The sequence below is a fragment of the Protobothrops mucrosquamatus genome, unplaced genomic scaffold, assembly GCF_001527695.2.
Source record: "Protobothrops mucrosquamatus isolate PMUCROS unplaced genomic scaffold, P.Mucros_1.0 scaffold124, whole genome shotgun sequence".
Taxonomy (NCBI): domain Eukaryota; kingdom Metazoa; phylum Chordata; class Lepidosauria; order Squamata; family Viperidae; genus Protobothrops; species Protobothrops mucrosquamatus.
In genome coordinates, this window is record NW_015386491.1 from 889,124 (window position 1) to 912,566 (window position 23,443).

A 23,443-nucleotide genomic window follows, 5' to 3' on the forward strand; every position below is an offset into this window, starting at 1 on the left:
GTTGCCAGTTTGCTTCCAGTTGCGATTCAAGGTGTTGGTAATCACCTTTAAAGCCCTGCATGGCATGGGCCCAGGCTACTTGAGGAACTGTCTCACCCCGATGGGACTGGCCCGCCCCACCTGTGCTGGCCAAGGGGGCCTATTGCAGATCATGTCAGCCAAAGAATTTTGGCTAGTGGGATTCAAGAGAAGAGCTTTCTCTGCCATGGCTCCTGCTCTCTGGAACATTCTGTCCCCTGAGGAGAGATTGACTCCCACCCTCCTGACTTCATAAGAGCTTTAAGGGTTGCTCTGCCAGATGGCTTCATACTGGAGGTGGTTGACTAAACTTAATCCATATATCCGGCTCCCTCTTTTGCCGTCTTGTGTTAATGGTTTTATTTGCCGTGTTATTTTTGTAATTGGTGATCGTACAGGTAATCCCTGACTTACGACCAAAACTGAGCCCAAAATTTCTGTTGCTAAGTGAAATATTTGTTAAGTGAATTTTGCCCCATATTACAACCTTTCTTGCCACTGTCGTTAAGCGAATCACTGCAGTTGTTAAGTTAGGAACATGACTGTTAAGCGAATCTGGTTTTCCCATTGAATTTGCTTGTCAGAAGGGGATCACATGACCCTGGGACACTGCAACAATCCTAAATGTGAACCAGTTCCCAAGCATCTGAATTTTGATCAGGTGACCATGGGGATGCTGCAATGGTTGTAAGTGTGAAAAGTGGTCATGAGTTACTATTTTCAGTGCCACGGTAACTTTGAATAGTTGCTAAACGAATGGTTGTAAGTTAAGGACTATCTGTAACGTCTTCTAATGTTTTTATGTTGTAAGCCCCCTAGAGTCATTGGATATGAGATGGGCGGCAAATAAATTTCATAATAAATAAATGAAAATAAGTAAATACAATCATCAGATTGAGCTAATTTGATTAAGCTAGTCAATTCAGTAGCATTCACTTCAATTTACTTCAACACATTTATTGTAAGATTCATCGTGTAAAGATCGTCAACTGAAATCTTTAAATTCAATCTTTAAATGTAATATTTCAAAGCCTGAATCTGTCTCTCTGTCTTGAAATGCTGGTTTTATCATTAGGGACAAATCTAAAGACTAAGAAAGCAAAACTAGCTATAACTAAGCAGGCTCAAGTAAAAAAAAACAACTATAGATAGAGTAGAATATTTGTATCTCAGGGATGAAATAAAGGGTCATTGGTGCCCTTTGATCTTGATTGTTTTCTTGCAGACATTTCATTACCAAACTAGGTAACACCATCAAAACACCAAGGATCCCTAAAAATGTCTTCATTTCTGGAAACGTATAAACAATAACAAAGATTGAGTAGCTACAGTCAAATTCTTAACAGATGGAACAATCAGACACATACCATAACTCCACACATCACTTTGGTGTGTATATTTTCCAAAGTGTATACTCTCTAATGCCATCCACTTTATTGGTGTCTGAAAAATAAATCAGAAAGGAAAAGTCTAAGAATGAATTTGATCTACCTGTAGATACACATACATGGAGACACCGGTAGATAGATAGATAACCTTTATTGTCATTTTTTTCCTGTGGGCACAATGGCACACATTAAAAATGAAAATTTAGTTGCTTCCTCTCAAAGTGCACACATACATAACACAGTAGAAGTTTCTTCGTGGGTTGAGCAGCTATGAATGTGATTCCTTTCCCCTTGGAACCTTTGAAATAAAGTGGTCCTTTAAATCTATTTTTGTCAAATTGTAGCTCACAACTCCTTGGTAATAAAACCTTGACACATTCCAGTCAACCAAGAGTGTGAGAAGAGCACCATTCAATTGGTGTCCTGACCCATTTGACTGCTTGAGGAGCAACAAAAATCACCACTTGGAATATAAAGATAGCTTTACTCCAGTTTCAATGACCTAGTGCAGAGCTACAAGTAATTAACTTTTCTCCCCAATGTCAGATTGTGAAATCAGGCGTATCTATAGCTGAATCTAAACTGGTACAAAACATTCATGCAGAAGTGCTCTTATACACGTACAGATATACCCATCCATCCAATATCTTTCATTGAAACAAGCACTAACCTTAATTTCATTGTAAAAGTATTTCTTATCATCTGGGTAGAGCAAATCAGCAATGCCAAAATCTGCCACTTGTACTTGGCTAGAGGATTTAACCAAAACATTACGGGCAGCCAGGTTGCGGTGTACCATACGATGTTCTTCCAGATAGTACATACCCTGAATATTAAAAAGGAGGTATTAATTTTGCCATTTCCGTGAATTCCATCATCTTTACATTCCTCCGTTATGGATATTTCATTATTTTTTCCATCTTCATGCATATAGTAGTCTCAATGCAGTTACCATATATAAGTCTTTCCTAATTGGTTATCTATAAGTCCCAGTAAGAACAGTTCTGGTTTCATCTGTGTATTAAACTTTAGAATTCTTTGTATCGCCTATGCATTTCTATCCATTATTTTTTTTTTTGCTTTTTCACAAGTCCACCATGGATGATAAAATCAGTCTTCGTATGAATGACCGTATTCCAAAGCTCAAGACAGTTGGATTCGTTGTGGTTTGAGCATCTGATTTACAATATTCTATGCTAACCCTGCCCATACATGTTAGCTCAGCTCATCCTAATATAAATCAAGTATTGCATTTCATGCCCCCTCTCTTCAAGAGATTGTGAGTTTTGAAAGGGCTGCAGATCCCTTTCTGTAAGAATTTTCATCCAGGAGGTCATCCAAGAACATTTGCGGAAGAGCAAAATTGAAGGAGGTTGAACATTTGTGGAACTTATGAAAATATATTACATCATAGAAATTTTTGAAACAAGTTTTAGGATGTACACTTAGTTCACATTAGATTAGATCTGTTTAGGCATGTGGCTGCATTGTATGAGTCAAAAGAACAACCAAGAACACCCTTGGACAGACACATAATGCAAGGTAAGTTAAAAGAACATAAAAAATATTTCAGGGAAGTTTCTCCAAGTCCACTTATGTCAGTGAAAATGTACTTGTGCTCCTAGAAAGTATCCTGTGTCCTTAAAGTTTTGCAATTCTTCTATCCTGCAGGTGGCCCTGGGATATATCTCATATTATTCTAGAACAGGGGTCCCCAACCCCCGGTCTGTGGACTGGCACTGGGCCACGGCATGCCAGAAATTAGTCGCACAAACAAGCAAAGCCCATCCGCGGGATGCAGGCAGTACATGAAACCACGCCCCCTCCGGTCCGCAGAAAAACCTCTCTCCATGGAACTGGTCCCTGGTGCTCAAAAGGTTGGGGACCTCTGTTCTAGAAGATTCCTGTTTCTGAATTAAGATATACTGGAAGTAGAATGGAAGGCATTCTTTCCCTCAAACAATGGGAGATCCTAACTGACCTGAAAAAGGATTCTAGCTGTTCTTGTACAAAACCTACCTTGGCAATCTGGACACACCAGTTAAGCATCAGCTGAGGACTAATGGCATCTCTGTTTTTGCGAATATACTCCAGCAGGGAGCCCAATGGGAGAAGCTGGGTGACAAGTTGCAGCTGGGGACCAATACAGATGCCCAAGAGACGGACAATGTATGCGTGATCCAGGCTACCTATAGCTAGCATGTGCTACACAAAAGAAAAAGAAAGGCATCAGGGCAAAGTTTTGATTGCAGATGAAAGTGAAGGCAGGAACAGGGAAAGCTCCATGGGGAAAAAAAAGTCTAGTGCTGACTGAACACAGCTTGCTTCAGACTTTTCACTATCTACCCATCCACACACCCCTCACCCCTAGTCTGCCTATGCATATATAACAGATTAGCCATCTCCTCCAAACAGTAGCTAAGAAAAGCTTCCAACAGATTGTCAGTCTGTGCTTTCAATACTAGTTTCCACAGGGGTAGAGAGTGGGGATCAGCAGCAATGATGGTGCTATTGAAAGAGCATCAGATAAGGATCCTTCTTGCAATGCTAATGCTTGGCATTATCTACAAGGTACTTTCTTTGTCATTTTAATGCACCTGGACAGGTTAATTTGGGCATAATTTGCCAAAGATCTGCCCTGTCCATCATGCCCCAATCTGTTACCAATACCATGGACCTCTGTACACCCTTATGGCAGTTCTCTTCCAAAAAAATGGGATGTGTGTTTTGACTTTCACATAGATGACTTAATTTACTACAGTTTCTTCAGTCTGACCCCCTACAGGATTATAGTTCCCAATTTCTAATCAGCATAGAGAACCAACACGTCTGGAAGGCGCTGTTACAGAAATCCAGATTGTTACAGAATGTGCCCTGCTTGTGGTCAGGCACACTTCTTTCACTGCCTTATAGGGTAAAGAGTGCATTGGCCTCTTCCCCACTTGCTTTTCAGCTCCAAGGGGTCATTAGAATTCTCCTAGCTCTTGAGTTGGATGCAGCTGGAAGAGGAAGGAGACTTATTCGTGGCGTACAAGTGGAAATTTACAAGAGGAGGTTTGCATTTACAATATCAGTGTGGACAGACATCCTCAAGATAAACTACAGGTTCCTTATTTAAAGTCTGTAGTACCTAAAATCAGAGGAACAATAATGTTTGGGGAAGTGAAACCAATGGCTATATAGAAAAGCCCTAAACACCCCCTTGTTTTTACGCACAGATGCATGCTCACACACACAATATCACGGTCCTATTCCCAAAAGACTGATATGCAAAGAAGGTGGGATGTTGAGAGTCAGATGTTGGTAGACTGGCTAAAGTGGTGACTGGCAGTTCTAGTCCCACCATAGGCATGAAAGCTGGCTGGGTGAATTTGGGCCAGTCACACTTTTAGATAAGTTCACCGAGTTATATACTAAAAATGTGGGATTAAATAATAACTTATGTTTGACCACCACCCCCATCTTCCACGTTAAATGTTTCTGATTGGGACTACAAAGTGAAAGATTATGAGGACCATAATCAGTAATCACAGATGCAAAGTCTTCACTCCTACATAGAAATACTGAGGTGTAGCCATAAAAAACCAGCAGCTCAGGGATGAAGTTCACCATACATTCAAACGTACTTCTGAGTTATCAGTTATTAGCAATCCAACACAATTAAAAGTGACCAGCAAAGTTGAATAAATATTCAATCAAAAGCAACCAATTCATATCCAGATCAACTGCACTGAAGATGATTTCCTTGCAGTTGAAAAATAGGAAATCCGATGCCTTTTGGGATTTACTGCACTTTACCCAGAAATTTATCAATAGATAATGATCTATTAGTTTCTTGTCTGTCTGCCTGTGCATGAGAAGGAATTTGTGGAGGCCAATCACACCTTTTCTGCCTGTGAACTATGTAGCACTTACATCAGTTACAGCATGGAAGGACTGTCGACCGCTCGGATCCTGGATAACTTTGATGCTTACAGGGATCTTAATAGAGTCTCCTTCTGGAATCCAGACACCCTAAAATGGGAATAACCAATTGTTTAAAATGAGAAATCATGCATAAAACAATAAATGTTGAGGAATCACTGGGAATCATGATCATCTAACGTTCTTTTCTATCTTATCCTGTTTGTCATTCAGCTAAACTCCAGGTGGAATTTTTCCTATTTGCTGCTCTTTTCCGACAAAACAAGAAGCAGAGGATCCCATTAGTCTAAACTGGAGCAGTGGTGGCTCTAATTAAAGATCATATTTGCCCACCATCAGAATTTTTAATAGCTCCATCTCAGCCAAAGTAGAAAGTCACATTGAGCTGAGTCACTTCTCTGTTTAAGAGAGACAAATGCAATGTTATTCGGAAACAGAAAGCAAATGTAAGAGAATGAAGGATGCTTGATTTGATAAAGTATTTGTGAACTGTAGCTGATCATAAACTGAATGTAGGACAATAGTGAGATTTAGCTGCTAAACAAGGCAACTGCAGTTTTAGGCTGCATCGACAAAAACATTTCAATTAAATCATGGAACCCAATAATTCCTTTTTATTCTGCTTTGATCCAACCACAACTCAAGTACTGGTTTAGTACTGGGCACTGCACTTTCAGAAGATGGCAGAGAAATTGGAAAAGGTTCAGAAAAGAGCAGTGGAGATGATCAGGGACTAAGAACTAAGTTCTATGAAGAAATACGGAAGATGCTTGGTATGCTTAGCCTTTAAAAAATGGTTGAGAACTATGACATCATTTTCCCCTTTGATTATCTAGAACAGTGTTTCTCAACCTTGACAATTTTAAGGCATGTGGACTTCAACTCCCAGAATTCCACAGCCAGCATTGGTGGCTGTGGAATTCTGGGAGTTGAAGTCCACATGCCTTAAAATTGTCAAGGTTGAGAAACACTGATCTAGAAAGAGTTCATGTACAAGAGCACTGGGGTGGTTTTGTGTGCTGCCTGCATCCCGCGGATGGGGCTTTGCTTGTTTGTGCGGCCCAGCTGCTGGCATACCGTGGTCCGGTGCCGGTCCACAGACCGGGGGTTGGGGACCCCTGGTCTAGCTGCCATTTCTTCTTCGCAGGCAGAGCAATAGTCTCTGCTCCTTGCTACATTGCTACTTTAAAGCAGCCTGGAGCATGTTTAACCACACAGAAACAGAAGCTCTTCCTTCCAGGTTTCCAACTTACTCTATGCACTGTTCCGAACACGCCTGATCCTAGAACTTTCAGCTTCTTTAATTCCGTCTCCTTGAAGATTCGAGCCAGGACCTTATTGGCTTTCTCGCTGGGATCCAGAGGTTCCAAACTCTTAAGAGGAAAAAAAAACCAAAAGCTAGGTCAGGTGCTACTTGTTTTCTCAGTATTCCTCTTGGAAAAGGCAGGGGTGGGCCACTTTGGGGGCTAAGAGCACAAAAGGATTACCCCTAGAAACTTGCCTAGTTATAAAATGGATGCAATAACAAAACAGACATTTGTGAGAAGAAAAGACTAGCCTTCTCAAGTTGACTGCTGCCATCCTAGTGGGATTTTTGTAGGTGTTTGAAAGCTTTGCTAGGTATAAATATGATGCAGAGTTATAAATATTATGTTGAGAGCCAGTTCTTTGCTTCGCAACCAGCAACTTTTCTAATCATTTATTTTTTGTGAAAACAAACATCTAGAATCAGGAGAGCAAGGAACCTAAGGCACCTTTGTACCCATGGGCACAATGCTGCTTATTCCTAGTGATAGTAGCATCATAATTCTCAAACATACCAAAAACATTTAAGATTTTTAAAATAAGCTTCACTTCAACCTACAGAAATTGTACTAGGATGGCATCAGGCAACTTGAGAAGGCTAATCTTTTCTTCTCTTCTCACAAATGGTTGTTTCATTATTGCATCCATTTTATGGATTCGTCTGCTATTATCTCTAACGCAGCTTCTAGAAACCAAGATGATACAAAATAAAATTCTTCCCCATCATACCAGCATTTTTCAGTGGAATTTCTAATGAGTAATAGTATTTTTTTTAGGATCAGACATTTCTCATAGTCCTGAAGAACAGACACAATATCTCCCATCATCCCACCTCCATCAAGCAATGGAGGACTCAGGGGTGTCTGAAGGGTGGGGAGAAAGGGGGTATTAACAGTGTCAAATGACAGGACCAATTGGGCAACTGAAGTCCACCTTTTAGAAATGTATTTTATAACGATCAGTGCATATTAGGACAGTCCTAAATGGATTTTTCCTTTTTTTTCTAGGGTGATATTTTCCATTTCAGGGTATTTGGCTGTACTTCAGGCAAAGTTCAGTTCTATACTCTGAAGGCAACCTGTTTGGGTTTAATTTGGACTTATTTGCAAGCAAAAGTGCAGCTTTAATAGACTGTTCCCCCCACAACATAAAGAGATCCGGATCCAGTTTTGGATAATAAATGAAAACCTCCCCCTTCCTTCCATATGGTCAAATTTGACTGGTTACTTGCGATCCTCAGAGTGGCCTAGACTATATCCTCTTACCTCCCCTCTCTCTAAGTATCTGCGCATGGCTCTCTTCTTCTGAATCTTCTTGTTACGGCAGCATACGAAGGTGAGCAAAACAAATAAACAGAAGGCGGAGAGGCAGCCCACAACCACCATAGCAATCATTGTTGGAGCTTTCCTAAGAGAAAACTGTAGGTTAGGACTGCGCATGCATTCATGGCACATTAAAAACAGTAAAGGAGAAAAGGGGGTGGGGAAGAAAGATTTCAGCAACCTGAACATCCTAGCTTTCATCTGGAAACATATTTCTGGCCTTCAAGCTGCAATTAGTGAAATGAGAAGGCCGTACAAGTTAAACCTCGGTCGTGGGATGGCAGACATGTAAGATGTTTCTTGAGGGAGGGATAGAGGCTGAATAAATGGGTAAATATAATGGGCTTAATCCGAATCGGATTAAGGAAAAAAACCTCAGCCTCTCAGACCTTTTTTAAGAATTACCACAGAAAATGAAAGTGGAACATGACGAACATTCTAAAATAGGATGCTCGCATAAATAAATCCCCCAGTAAGCATATTTATTGTTCTTTGAGAAGGTTGCTCATAAATCATTTTCAGTACCATCAGTGCCTAATGCTGGAGATGCTTTAGCCAAGGAGCGATGCATCTGGCGGGTGGACAATCAAGAAAGGTGACTATCAGCAGTGCTGCCCAGCATCAAAGAGCTTGCCATAGTTCTACAGTCCATTGAGAGCCAGAGATGGAGCAGCAAAAGTTTGTGAGTAATTCCTCCTAAACGCTTCCATCATGCGCCTCTCTTGGAGAGCAGAGCATCTTCTGCACCCCCTTTTACTTGCCTGTTGTTCCTCGAGGCTCTGAGCCAAATTGTTTTATAATCTCTTCGGATTCTCTCCTTTCATCACGGAAGCTGCATCTCACCCGTAACAAGGGGGGTTTGGTGGGGATTGGCTACTTGTTTTGTGTTTTGCCAAGTGAGCCTAATTCTAGAAGTTTACTTTCCAAGCAAGTACAACAACAGCTCTTTTGAATGAAACTCAACTCTTAAAGGGTGAGTTTATGGGTATAAGCACATAATATTCGCTTGATGATGAAGTGGGTGGCATATAAATTTAATAAATAAACAATGGGATTCCCTTTTTTTTTTAATGCTTTTCTGACTTCCCAGGCTAGCCTAATTTCCCGATGTTCCTTCATCGAAGCATTAACCCGGTTTGACCCTGCTTAACTTTTCAAGACATGACAAGGTGCTGCTACCTAACTGGGCTCCAAGCCAACAGGGAGCCCAAATTCCAGCAATCCTCTTCACAATTGGCCTAATGACTTTCTCCCCTGCATTCTTGGCTCTGTTTCAAGAGCACGAGAAAGAAAGAGAAAGGAAATGAGCTTCCACAAAAAAAGGTGAGAACTTCCTTTCCCTTCTAGTTACGGGAGAAAACAGGTGGGTGGGAAGGAGATCAAAACGGGATGATCCTCGCCCTCCGGCAACAGGCCAGAACCTGCAGTAGCCAGCCCATGCCACCCATGAAGGCCTCCGGGCAAAACCACGGGCACTGGTGGGAAAAAGGCAGAAGGTTGCAAACAGAGCAGGAAAAAGTGGGAATGTGATGAGAAGGACCCTTTTAAGTCAACACTGGGAGAGGTAGAGATCTTGCACCAGGGTGGATGTGTGAGATCCAAATCTATCTTTTTGAATTTCTTCTTAATCCTCCCCTCCCACCAGCTTTTTGAAGTCTCTCGTTCTTTCTGAATGAGGGAGCTGAGAGCTCAGATTGTGAAACTATTTTTTTACAGGAGTGCCTGCCTTAGATGGAAGGACAATAAAAACAACAACGTTGGGGAGGAGGAGCCAACAGAGAAAAGAAAGGCTGTGATCCTGGCCAGTTTTTCTGTCTTGGCCCGTGGAAGCCTCTACAGATGTGCCAAAGTGCTCCTTCCAGCCCCAATTGGAAAGGGGTTAATCTTGGAGAGAATCCATGCCACAATTACAGTTTAATTTGGAAAAGGAACTTGAAAGAGGAACCCTTTGGCTAAAAAAAAATTGTAAAAATAAGGAAGCAAAAGCATTTATTTTAACCAGGTTTTAATGGAAAGAGGGCTTAACTCTTCAAAAGAAAATGTAATCTGTTATCTTCAACCAGCTGTTCACACAGTATGCTTTGGGGCAGAAGATGTAGTATATTATATACCACAACCAGGAATTGCCTAAGTTATTTTCTAGCTGTTGGAGGAAGATGTGCAAGAGAGGAGCAAAATAATAATCACGGTACAAAATAAATTATCAATTTCCAGTGTTCCTTGTAAACTGAGTGAACTCAGTGACTTTATCTAAACTATGATAATTCTAATCCTATGGATCTAACCTGAATAAATCTGGATCCAATTCATTATCTCTATCAGCCTTACAATCATTTGAAAGGACAGCCACTATTGTCTTCAAGGAAGACAAGAGAGAAAAGTACAGTGTTTGTCTATAGTCAAGATGTGATTTATACTTAAGAAGTGATTCAAATCAGGGGCATCACAGCCTATGTGGCAGACTATGCATCCATCAAATGGCAAGATTGGAGATACTAGAGATGGAATTTAGGACTTTCTTGCTACAAGGATACAGTGATGTAACACCATAGGTAAGGATATGTGATGTAACCTAACAATGCTTTGTAAGAGTTAAAACTTCTTTCAAATATTAGTAGTAATCTGAGAGCACAGGACAAATCACAAAGACTCTTTCTACCCACCCACTCTTTTTATATCCTCTCCCCGTCTCCCCCAGACTCCCCAACAGCTCCTGATAGGTACCTGGGGCCAGGCAGTCCCACAGTGAAGCAATTTTCAATCTCTGGACCAGAACACCTGTAAGAAATGGAAGCACAGGGTTACCTTGCTTACCCAAACCCAGATTCACTGAATTTATCCAACTGCTTGCATTCACACAACATCCCAAACCGTAAACTAACCACAGCGAATGGCAGAATGCCATGAGCCACAAAACAGCCTATGATGAGAACCCGGCCAGTATGTTTCTTACAGAAGAACTAAGTAGGTCAGGGGAATGCTCGCCTTTTTTGACAAACCCAGAGTCTTGCCGATATCACTCTCCTGTGGTTTTCCAAGACCAGGAGCCTATGAATTTTGTCCTCAGGGGACTCTATAGGTCTTTATTTTTTTTTTTTCAGAGCTGGGCAAGCAGTCCAATTCTTGGTCCCCCAAGCCCCATGAGTAACCTGACATTAATAATGCCTTGCCCTAACAAATACTTCAGTCCACAATCTCCATCCTGATAAGAGATTTTGGGCTGGTGTAAACATCAGGCATAATTTTTGGACTTTCCCCCATTTCAGAACCATTTTGCCCAATGAAAAATTCTGAAGAATTCAAACTCTTGCACCCTTGAATCCTTTTATCAATCAAATATGATTTGGAGATCCCCCCCCCCCGCTTTCTTCGCAAGCCTGTGAGGCTTGGACTGACAGGCTATTATTTTCATTATAAGGACTGTGGTCCCTTGACCCCACAAATACAATGCTGCACCTGAAGCTTCTCCAGGGAGAAACAGTACTGCCTATATTAACTCCAATGCAGTTTTCCACTGCCTTCCTCACCTGGCTGGGTTCCTGACATTTGAACAGTACAATACTTGTGGCTTCAGTCATAACAGTGCCAGCAAGAATTTTAGCCAAGTAGCTATCTGAAATCATGTTCTTAGTGCTACTTAAAAGATCTTAATTTCACACTTTGGACTGAAATCACTAAGCCCTGGGTTCAGAGCTGGGAGCAGAACTCTTCGCATATCTTGAGTGTGCCCTGTTCTTGAAAGACACCTGAAAAAGTTGGATTTTTCCAGGCACTTTGATAAGATATGTATGTGGCTTCTCCTGGATTTTTTGTACAAATATGATATCCTGCTCAGATAGCACTTGTGCACCTCTGGGGCGGGGTGGGTGGTTGTTACAGTACCAGCAATTAAAATCAATAAAAGGCTGTAACTAAGATTACCAACCAGAAGTGTGATATAATAAGTGTTTCTCAATCTTGGCAGCTTGAAGATGTGAGGACTTTAACTCCCAGCCAGCATGGGAGACGGAATTCAGTGAGAGATATTGCTGGAGAAGACATGATTGCAACAATCTGGGTGCTGGTTTTTTTAGCCCTTACCCCTCTGTGCAATTCTCATGGCACAGCCGACACTCCTTTTTGGCATCAGGATACTTGAAGATTAGTCCCTTCGCCCCAAGGATTCCTGATGGGCAGCTTTCAACACAATGGGGCCCATCCTTATAGTTTGCACAGGTCACACACTCATCAGCCCCCTGAAGAGGAAAACACAACACCATTTTATATGGGAAGGGGATGAAGTCAGAGCAGGTAGGCAGTACTCAGGATAGAGACAGTTCAGAAGTTAAGGTTATCAATCAAATTTCTGGAATATAGAGAGAGGGACAATTCAGAAGTTAAGGTTATCAGTCTTCCAAGGAACAGGGTCTTTACTGCCCTCCAAAAGCTAGAGGAACATCTCTAGAGACAAAGAGAGGAACATCTCAGCTCTTCCTGTCTAGCCCTCAGGAAAGGCTGCATCTGTTTAGGAAAAGCGGTTGTAGGATAGGAAATAGGAGCAGCTGTTTTGCCCCAGGACAATTCCTGGAAATTATTTTAGAGGTTTTTAAACTGCCTCTTGCCTCTGAAAATGCAGTGAGTTTAAATGAAGAAGTAATTTAAATGCAATCCCTCCCTCCCTGCCTCCTTAGAAATGTGTTCTATCATACTTGTCCATTACAGGTGAGGCCTCCCTCGATCTTCTGGCATTGTGGATGGCACAGCAAGCAAACGTCCCCTTGAGCAAACTCCCGGCTCTCCCTGCAGGCAGCCAAGGGAAGAAAGGAAGTGTTAGAAACAGGGGTCTGAGATGGAACCAGGGAGGAGGGAAGCAAGTGCCCTGGGCTGTTATTCTTACCCCTCGTAGAAGTTGCAGGAGACGGTGCAGACCCCTTCACGGCTGTAGTTCTGGCAAGAGACACACTGGTCTGGGCCAGGCCCCCAACACCCATCACTGGAGCAAAGAGGATCGCAGACCTTTCCCTCTTGCACTGACAGAAAAAAAGAGAACGGATCACAAATGGGAGGCATCTGTCAAAGCCCCTTTTGTTCCTCTTGAGCTGTCTGAAGGAAAACAGATCAAATCCAATCACCTCAGATTATATATTTTAATCAGAACCCTTTGGAAACACCGAAAGCTCTATTTGATAAATAGTTCTTGCTGTCCCCACCGCTATTACTGCAAGGAACAAGCATGCTTGCTGGCCATATTATCGAGGTGTTAGTGGAAGATTTGTGAGCAGCATTTGGCCAAGATAGCTGAGGGCAAAAGAGAATGAGCATTTTCAGAGTATGGATATTATGGGGTTGCAGTTTTGTTCACTACAATGGGATAGGAAAGGTGTGTATGAAAGACCTGTGACTGGTCTCTCCACCAGCAAACAATCGCATGTCGAAAGCAGACCCACATCATTCATTTTGTAAAGACGCCGAGAAGCAGAAGCACAATGCAAGTGGAAAATGTACGTGCCTAAGTGAGCCTCATCAAATCACTTTCCCTTATGAGGCTAGGCTGAAATTGCCATAATGAACCAGGCACGTAAGCAGGAGAGGACAAAAAGCCAGGAATCTTGACTAAAAGATCCATTTGGGAGGTAGATAAGAAGGAAACTTATTGAGGAAACAAAGGAAAAAAGTGTTACCTGAAGCAGACAAGGAAGCTGGGCCTGAGCACATGAGGAAAAACCCAATCCTAGCTAACCAACAAAACAAGGTCAAAAGAGGTTCTGAAACTGCCCAGTCCTGGAGTCATTTCTGCATCCAGACTTCCAGCAGCTTCCATCCCTCTAGCTCAGTGTTTCTCAACCTTGACAATTTTAAGGCATGTGGACTTCAACTCCCAGAATTCCACAGCCAGTGTAGCTAGTGCCTGCTGGTAAGTGTGGATGAGTGAGTGAATGACTCTTTCTGTGTGTGTGTGTGTGTGTGTGAGAGAGAGAGAGAGAGAGGGGGGGGGGGGGGAATGAGAATATGAATGAGAATGAATGTACCTTGTAACCAGGAAAGTTTTGCTACTTTAAATCAACTGGATCTCTGTATATTCAAAGAATCTGATATGCCTCACTGGTTGAAAGTGATTTGTATGTGTGTCCCCTATTATTTCCTCATTGTTGACTAGGGTTCTGTGTCTTGTCTTTTCTAGCCACACCCATCTGGAAAACCCAGTAGAAAGCAAAGGGGGCTTACAAGATCCACATTCCACAACAGGCTGTATGTGTGTGAGTAAATGAAACACTCCTTCCTATGAGAGTGCTCCCTTTCTAGGAAGGTGAAGAGGAGAGCACTCCAGGATGTCCTTGTAAGGTTAGTCCTGGAGAGGAAAAATGACCGGTTCATTCCTAAGGGATAGATGTGCTTCATGCTGTTTCCAAATTCTGGAAATTATAAATTAACATATCTGGAAGGCAGCAGGTTGGGCTGAGTAGCTTTATGTAATGCGCATATGTATGTTTGCTCACATCTGAAAAATAATTCCCAGTCCAGCAGTTAGCCACATCCTGTATTACTGCTAGAAGAAACAACTGCTGCTGTTTGATTCTGTTCATTAATGGGATCCCTCCACAGCCTCGCTCCCTTTCCTCTTATTCTCACTTACTGCATTTCCTGGAAGGTTTGTTACTCCTGATGTTAAGATCTGCCCGTCGGCGAGAGAGACGTGTCCAATTGATGGTGTGATAATAGCAAAGTTGTCGATTCTCAGTGATGTAGACCTGGCCAGCACTGATCTCCTGAAGGGAGCGGAAGTCTAAGGAGGTGATGTTCATGTTCTTCATGATCAGCAAAGAAAATCCACGGCTAAGAAAAACACACAGCAGACTCCGTCTCAGAAGAGGAATGGAAGCAACTCCATTAAGTTCATAAGTACTGGAAGCACAACGAGTGTGGAAAACTGGCAGAGCAGAATCCATATATGTGTCTTCAAACCCATCTTGGATCACCTACAGAGGAGTCTCCATATGCATGAAGGTGCTAGATTGCGAACCCTTTACTGAAGGGTGGAGAACCATGGCCCTTTTATGACTTGTGGACTTCAACTCCCAGAATTCCTGAGCCAGCATTCTCAGGAAATCTCCAGTTCTGGGAGTTGGAAGTCAAAAAGTCATAAAAGGGCCATGGTTCTCCACCCCTGCTTTACCACTGGAACCCACTATGGCAAAGCCTTTATTGTAGGGGCTTTTCAAACTTGCCAACTTCTCTTCAGCAGAAAAGGCAAATTGGAGGGATCGCTATCTTTAAAGTTTCCTACAACTCAAACGCAAAGGTAAAATATGCCGATCAAGGGGAAAAAATGCTTACTTATACAGGCTGCGCCCACCAATGGTAACCAAGTTGGAGAAGATGCTGAAATTCTGCATGTGCTTGGGCCATGACTGGATATTCAAGTAACCTACAGCAACAACAAGTTGTTAACTTTTGAATCCCTTATATACCTTGTTCCATCATTGCCAGGCATCCCCCTCTCCAGGTGCCTGCAAATAAGACTTTTTACTATGCAACTGACCTGCCCACTAACAGAATTTTGCAAGGGGGCAACATTGTCATTTGCTATTTACAATCCTATCAATGCTTCTTTCATTCCGTTTCTTTGTCCAGAAAATTCCCAAAAGTAAGATGAAATAATTACATCGCATATGTTGATTAGTGATATTAAGAATCAAACTTTGGGGGCTACCATTATGCCACCTCCAAAATTCAATTCCCTGCATGGTCAATTTTATTATTTTTCTAACTCCCAGAATGGCCTTGCCTAACGTTCTGGTATTCTCCAGAAAGCTCCCATAAGGACTAGGTAGCATGACTAATAGGTCACCACCTCCCCAAATAGTCTTTATTATGCAAGTTTTCCTTTCAAATAGCAAAACTGTACTTTTCATGTGGTACATTGTGGCCTGCATGGGTCTGAGGCTGTTTTATTACATCATGCATAGTCTGTTCCAAAATCTCATTTTATTTTATTTGAATTTTACTTTATTTGTATTCCATTTTGTCTGCCAACATAGTGCTCAAAACTCACAAAAGCAACTAGGACATTTGGGCTTTTCTTCTCCCAAACCCCAAAGTATAATCTTCTTCAGAGTTCCAAACACTCTTCCAAATAACTTTCTCTTACTTTCTAGTTTTTCTTCAAGCTTGCTTCATGCCAGAAGGAGGACACCAGAAAACAGATGAAATATAAGAAGAGCGCTGTCCTTCACACCTGCACTACACCCAACATGCTACATTTTCCATATTTCTCTAAAGTTCCCTGCACCCAACTCACCAGTGATCTCTTGCACTGTCCTGAAGACATTGAGTTTTTCTGGATCCAGTGCATTTATGTTGTGCCAGGGGTCTCTGTGGGAAGAATGGAGCTGATCAGAACCAGTGGAACACTTTGAGAAGGAATCTGATAGCTGTTTTCTTCAAGAATTTCATTACAGGAATATATATTACAGGGTATCTTATTCCAACTTGATTTATTTCCATAATTCCAAGTATGTGATTATTTACATGGCAGAAGGCCACACTGTGCGGCTTCTTGCCACGAGCAGCAGAAACGGCGCAAAGCACCATGCGGCCTTCTGCCATGAGTAGCAGCAAACGGCCGCAGAAGAAGTCAAGCAGCGGTGTGACAGGTGTTGGGGTGTGGGAGGCCTGGCTGTGGGGGTCCTAAAAATATAAGACTGGGTCTTAATTTCGGGAAAACATGGTATATATTAGTTAGCACATGTTAGTATCTATAAGTTAGTATCCACAAGAGTGCAAAGAAGCAACAAAGAGGATTCGTGGGCTGAGGGACAACCTATTCTCCAAAGCACTTGAGGGCAGGACAAGTACTGGATGGAAACTAACCAAGGAGAGATCCAACTTACAACTGAGGAGAAATTTCCTGACAGTGAGAACAATTAATCAGTGGAACAGCTTGCCTCCAGAAGCTGTGAATGCTCCATCATTGGAGGCTTTTAAGAAGAGATTGGACAGCCATTTTTCTCAAATGGTATAGGCCACTATAGGGTTTTCCTGCTTGAGCAGAGGGTTGGACTAGAAGACCTCCAAGATCTCTTCCAATTCTGTTATTCTGTATTCTATAAATTCAAGGATAGCCACATGCTTGTTACCAGGAAATGACCAAATTCCAATAAAAATGGTGGCAACTGGAGGGCAAAGAAGGAAGGATAAAAGAGGTGCTATATCTATTTCCATTCCAATTTTCTGGAGATATGACAGAACAACCCAAGCTAAGATTGACTCATTCAATAAATATAGCTATGTTTTAGAATGAGACACCATCTTTGCATATTTAAGTGGCAGAAAGACAGGATATAATTTGAAATAACACAGAGAGACACATACTTACCCTTCTAGACCAGTGATAAGAAAATCCAAATTGCCCAAGATTTTAGTGCAGTTTATAAATCGGTCAATGTTGCTGGAATCCACTGTCTGATATTTACTTCCAATACCAGTCCCTTCACAAGCTGTAGAGAAGAGAAAGTATGAGCTCAATAGTCAGTCGGTAAATGACTCCAATTTAGCCTCCTACTTCATATATTCTCAGGAAGTTAATGGAAAAGGGAAGGTTTAGGCCAGGGGACTGGGTTCTGCCCCAAGTTAGATTTATACAGTTTTACCCTTTGTAATCATCAGCATGCATATTTCTAAGGACAAAGGTGTAAAGTCCCAGAGTGTCTGTTTTTGCACTGGTTTCTTTAAAAACATCATAAGCAGCAGGCTAATACATTCCCAGTAAAAACACTTAATTTTTTCTAAAATAATATGCAGCTAATTTGTCATGCACAAGCCATGTATACCAAGAACATCTGGAGTAACTGAATGGGAGAACTGATATATGATAGAGTCAGTGACCCTGGTAAAATCAGTGGTTAGGTTAGCCATTGTAGATGACTTTAATTGCCCTCCCCCCCCAGCCTTTCCCTTAAATAATGTTCTCCCAGAGATAATATGATTCATATTTTCATTCATTGGCAGATGCTCAGGCTGACATGCAAAAGTTGATAATATATTGAGATAATTTTTAACAGCTCCACCCCTCCACCCCATACAGAATAGATGATGCAAAATCTATAAAACACACATATATATATATATATATACAAATTCAGTTTTTCAAACTTCACTCTGGGGTTCAATGTGATTGTGGTTTTTCTTTTTACTTCTTCATCCAGGAAATAATTTGTGTTGGGAGAATCAAAAATTAAAGTTACACCAACTGGAAGATTACATCTGAGGCCAATTAGTAATTTAGAAACTGGTTTCGCCTAGGCCAATAAGAAGCAGGAAGAAGCCTGCTCAATTTCAAAGTAATAGATGCTGGGATGATTTTTTAAAAAATAAACAAGTGCCTTTGATGTTTTAGTTACTGACAAATTTAAGTTTCATTTGAGGATTGTGGGCATAAAGACATTTAAAAGGACTTAAAAGTTAAGAATTTTTGCAGATGATTTGGTGTTAGTTTTGGAAAACCTTTCAAAGGGAATTGAATTATTAATGGTTAAATTTTTAAAAATTGTGCATTAGCATTATTAAGATTAATAAACCACTTGCATGGGACTTTCAAGTCTGTAACCCCTAATCCCATATAAAGTCTGAGAGTCAGAAGTGCTTCCAATTCATACCTTTTGGGCAGAGTCCCTCACAAAGCTGACAGATCTTCTGGCCATTTTTTTCAACTTCCATTTTATCATTGGGACAGGTTCTGACACAGGAGGTCCGATCCACCACAAAATTATCTGTGAGGAGGTAAAAATAAAGGGTGGGAAAAATAAAGCTGTAAGAATTTTGTAGTTGGAGAATAAGATATTATGAATCAAAGAAAGGCTGGGAATCAATCAATCAATCAATCAATCAATCAATCAATCAGAACAGAGCTGGAAGGAACCATGGAGGTCTTCTAGTCCAGCTCAAGGAAGAGTCCCTATGTCATTTCAGACAAGTGGATGTCCAGTCTCTTCTTAAAAACCTCAAGTGATGAAGCACCCACAACATCTGAAGGCAAGCTATTCACTGGCTAATTGTCCTCACTGTTAGGAAGTTTCTCCTTAACTGCTTCTTTCCTTGATAAGTTTCCACCCATTGTTTCTTGTCTTGCTTTCTGGTGCTTTGGAAAATAAATTGACACCCTCCTCCTTGTGGCAGCCTCTCAAATACTGGAATACTGCTATCGTGTGCCCCCTACTCCTTCTTTTCTCTAGACTTGCCATTCTCAAATCCTGCAACTGTTTTTCATATGATTTAGTCTCCAGGCCTTTAATCATCTTAGTTGTTCTTCTTTGCGCTTTTTCCAAAGTCTCAACATCTTTTTTGTACTATGGTGACCAAACCTGGATGCAGTATTCCAGATGTGGCCTTACTAAGGCTTTATAAAGCGGTACTAATACTTCACGTGATTTTGATTCTATGCCTCTGTTTATACAACCAAGGATTGTATTAGCTTTTTCGGCTGCTGCCGCACACTGCTAACTCATATTTAAGTGATCATCCACTAGGACTCCAAGGTCCCTCTCACAGTTACATCTTGGGAGAGGAAACATAAAAAGGAGAAATCCTAAGGAATTCGTCAATTTCTGTTTCATGTGAGTACATCACTGTATTCATGACCTAGGACTTACGTGGACAATTTTTAACACACACACCACCATATTGGTATTTAGCATCAGGATTGGTTTCCAGCTGAAAAGTGAGTCTGTTGTAGATCATTGGCTGAGGACAGAGGGTTTCACAGGCTCCACTGTCATTGAAGTGACGGCAGGCCTGGGATGGAGGAAAGAAAGTCATCAGATGATGAATTAGACTTTGTCCCCATCATCCCAGGCTGAGAGACCTTTCTCCTAATGAATGACAGAGTCTCCCCCACCCTTCCTGATAGCACACAACAGAACCTGAACAAATTAAAAGGAGACAGGATTTGGGGTGGATATTGCATAACAAGTGCTTCAAATTCTCCCTGGAACCTCACAAAAGATTGTAGATCAAAGGAAACCAAGGAGAGAAAATGTGGGAAGGAATACAGGAAGGGCAGAAAGGCAGGACACACTGGTTTTGGGATGAAAACAAAAGGCCTTAGCGTTCAAGAACTAGCGATGGCCAAACTGTGCAAAGATACAAATGCAGAGATTTAGCAAGGAGGCGGATGGTGTTGGCTGGCAGACCCTGGCAATGAAGTTCCAGAAGTCAAAAGAAAGTGGTAGGATTGAAACAGTATGACATTTTGGAAGTATTAGCAAAAGGGTAGAAATGAGGAAACTAGGCCAAATTGCAGAAAAATAGGCAGAGTTGTTAGATGAGGTAATGGCAATTGTGAAGGTCAAAACCCGGAAACTGGTCCTGGTTACGTACAAAGCACTTTGTCTTGAGCGGCCCAGTGCAACCTCCTGCACACTCATCGTGACAGCATTCATTGGGGTTGGGGCCAAAGCAGCGTTCATTGCACTGAGCAGCACAGATGGTTTTCGTCACTAAGGTAGAGATAGAAAAAAAAATGCTGGTCAGTGTCTTGGTAGCCCACTAAAGGTCACTCATTCTCTCCAATCTAAGGATTTGGGGCATCTACATGAAACACATTTAATACTGATCCTTTAACACAGAACCTTTCTAAATAATAATGAAAAGTGCAAGCCTTTGGGGCAGTGGTTCTCAACCTTTTTAATGTTGCGACCCCCAACCGGTCGTAAGTCGAGGACTAAACCAGTCGTAAGTCAAGGACTAAACCGGTCGTAAGTCGAGGACTACCCAACCGGTCGTAAGTCGAGGACTAAACCAGTCGTAAGTCAAGGACTAAACCGGTCGTAAGTCGAGGACTACCCAACCGGTTGTAAGTCGAGGACTTTCCTTGCCCGGGAGCGCCGCGCATGCGTGGTTCCGCCCCCTGCGCCGGCCGAGGCGTAGCTGGCAAGCGGCAGAGACGGAGCACGCCGACCACCAGCTGGCCCAGCCCAAGGGAGGTAAGGCATCCGCCGGAAAAGGGGGGAAAAATGGCGGACAAAAAAAATGGCGGACAGCCTTGCTTGGCGACCCCCGTGAAATGGTCAATCGACCCCAAATGGGGTCACGACCCATAGGTTGAGAACCGCTGCTTTGGGGTGATATAACTGATATGATGCTTAAACTGAACTCTAGCAAACTCTAATCCCAGGGTTTAAATGACACCGAACTGCCATGAATGGGAATGGGAAGGTAGCTTTGCTGTATTTGCAGCTTTTTTTTTTTTTAAAGGATGATTTTGCACTAGTTTTCCACAAATGGGAAACATACATAATCTAAAGGAAAAAAATAACACAGTTTTCTACACAATAAACAATTCTGAAACAGCAGAACGGGTTTTGTTTCCATCTGTACATGGGCAACTTCGCTGTTGAAAAATCAACTTTCTAATGCAATCAACACTTGACTACGACTCCCACAATCCCCAAGTAGCATTGCAACTGCCCATGTTGGTTGGGAAGTCCCAGACCTAAAAGCTACTTTTAATAGCATGTTCAGACAATGTCTGATTCCACTTTAAAACGTAACTGGAATTGCTAGAAACATGAGTTAGAGAAAAAGGAATGTGATATGTAACTTTGAATATATATTAGTAAGAAGACTATTGAGCGATTAATTAACATATTGTTTATGATAATTAACTATTATCTATTATTTCTTGTTAAACACATGAACCCAGACATTATGCTGTTTGCTAAATATTGAGAATGTTATTTGGAAAAACCCTAACCCCAACCCCAATCCCAACCCAAATCCCAATCCCGATCCCACCCCATTCCTAACCCTATAAAAACTAATAAAATTTATACCCTCCCCCCAAAAAAACTTAACTGGAATTGATCTGGGCTAGTTTAACTATTTGCAAACTCTTGCAACCTTCTTTCATCACAATAGCTCAGCCATAAAAAGAGGATTGGAATTGTCAGATGTTTGGTCTGTTTTCCCTTTTCTTTAACTATGATTCAGATGAGGTAAAGCTCGTATATATATATATTGTTTTCCCACAAGGGACCAGAGCTCGAGCAAAGCATTTGAAAGTGATTTAGCAGAAATGGAACATCTTTCTGAAGTCTTAAAGCAGTCCCATCCTCTGCAATGATGATGTGACTGCTTTGAATTCCACCTCCAGAAGCTTTAAGATGGTTGCCTCAAGAAGGGACATTCCACTTACCATATTTTTCCGTCTATAAGACGCACCCGTGTATAAGACGCTCTCCGTGCTGATCAGCTGTTCGGCAGAGTGCCAAACAGCTGAGCTGGCAAATCTGCACGCTCGGCCGGCCGACGATCTTGCCCCCTCCCCCCTCCCGTTAGTGGTAAGCCCACAGGAGCTTGATACCTGCACCAGGCAGCATGGCAACCCACACAGGCATGCCCTGGGCTGCGGAGGTTACCATTATTTTTCCGTGTATAAGACACACCTGATTTTTGAAGAGGGTGTTTGCAGGAAAAAATAGTGTCTTATACACGGAAAAATACGGTATTTATTTATTAATCAAATGTGTATGGCTGCCCATCTCACAAAAAGTGACTCTGGGCAGTGTCCCAACACTTTATGCTAAGACACTTCATGAAACACAGCTTTCAAATTGTTTGCACAGCCTATAAAGAATTGCCTTGAAAGGAAATTTTCCTGTTTATGGCACCAATGGGGATGGGGCTGCAATATATCATAACTTCAAGCTTCTGGCTTCAGTGCCATTTGTTCATGGGAGAGTTCACCTTGTTGAAAAGATAGATCAGGGGTCTTCAAACTTGGCCCTTTTATGACTTGTGGACTTCAACTCCCAGAATTTGAAATCTGGGAGTTGAAGTCCACAAGTCATAAAAGGGGCAAGTTTGAAGACCCCTGAGATAGATCGACCCTGCTGCTAAAAAAAAAAAGCTCTGAAAAAGCGGGGGGGGGGGGAAGCTGACTCCCAACTTTTAATTAAAGATAATAGCTGAATTATGCCAGATATTTTTTAATGCTTACATTTTTGACAGTCTTCAGGACCAGGTCCCCAACAGTGGCCATTGCAGTTTTCATGGCACGGAGTACCTGTATAGTGGGGGGAGGAAGACATATAACATCCCAACAATGTTAATGAGCTGGATGGATTAAAAGCAGGGTTACCATGCAAGGTGAATGCTAGCCTTATACCAACCGGCTGTTCTTACACTTCTGGAACTTTAGGTTGAACCCTTTAAAATCTGCGAAAGCTTCATTTAAAAATTTTAAAACATGATCACGGGGCAGTGTGATCAGTTGTGAGTGCAAATTGGTTGCGAAGCACCCAGCTCGTGGTCATGTGACCACACAGGTGCTGGAATGGCTGGATTTCCATGGACCAGTCATAACTACCATTCATTCAGGGCCATTCATTCAGGGCCATCCTAAGTTGCTTATTTATTTATTATTTAATTTATATCCTGCATTTATTATTATTGTTTTTAAATTACTCAAAGTGGCAAACATATCTTATATTTCTTTCCCCTCTTAATTTC

General features: G+C 41.8%; 1 protein-coding gene across 1 annotated transcript in view; it reads right to left on the bottom strand.

Moving 5' to 3' along the window:
• ERBB3 (erb-b2 receptor tyrosine kinase 3) overlaps positions 1-23,443 on the bottom strand; it is a 49,297-nt gene that overhangs the window by 10,024 nt on the left and 15,830 nt on the right. The window contains exons 4-21 of the mRNA XM_015812974.1: positions 22,932-22,997; positions 20,312-20,430; positions 19,585-19,726; positions 18,592-18,705; positions 17,313-17,433; positions 16,236-16,309; positions 15,272-15,362; positions 14,571-14,770; positions 12,834-12,966; positions 12,646-12,736; positions 12,038-12,192; positions 10,682-10,735; positions 7,901-8,042; positions 6,584-6,703; positions 5,322-5,420; positions 3,426-3,611; positions 2,077-2,232; positions 1,386-1,461 (exon numbers count right to left, since the gene is read on the bottom strand). Coding sequence (XP_015668460.1) covers positions 1,386-1,461; positions 2,077-2,232; positions 3,426-3,611; positions 5,322-5,420; positions 6,584-6,703; positions 7,901-8,042; positions 10,682-10,735; positions 12,038-12,192; positions 12,646-12,736; positions 12,834-12,966; positions 14,571-14,770; positions 15,272-15,362; positions 16,236-16,309; positions 17,313-17,433; positions 18,592-18,705; positions 19,585-19,726; positions 20,312-20,430; positions 22,932-22,997 — 2,139 coding nt within the window. The remainder of the gene's footprint in view (positions 1-1,385; positions 1,462-2,076; positions 2,233-3,425; positions 3,612-5,321; positions 5,421-6,583; positions 6,704-7,900; positions 8,043-10,681; positions 10,736-12,037; positions 12,193-12,645; positions 12,737-12,833; positions 12,967-14,570; positions 14,771-15,271; positions 15,363-16,235; positions 16,310-17,312; positions 17,434-18,591; positions 18,706-19,584; positions 19,727-20,311; positions 20,431-22,931; positions 22,998-23,443) is intronic.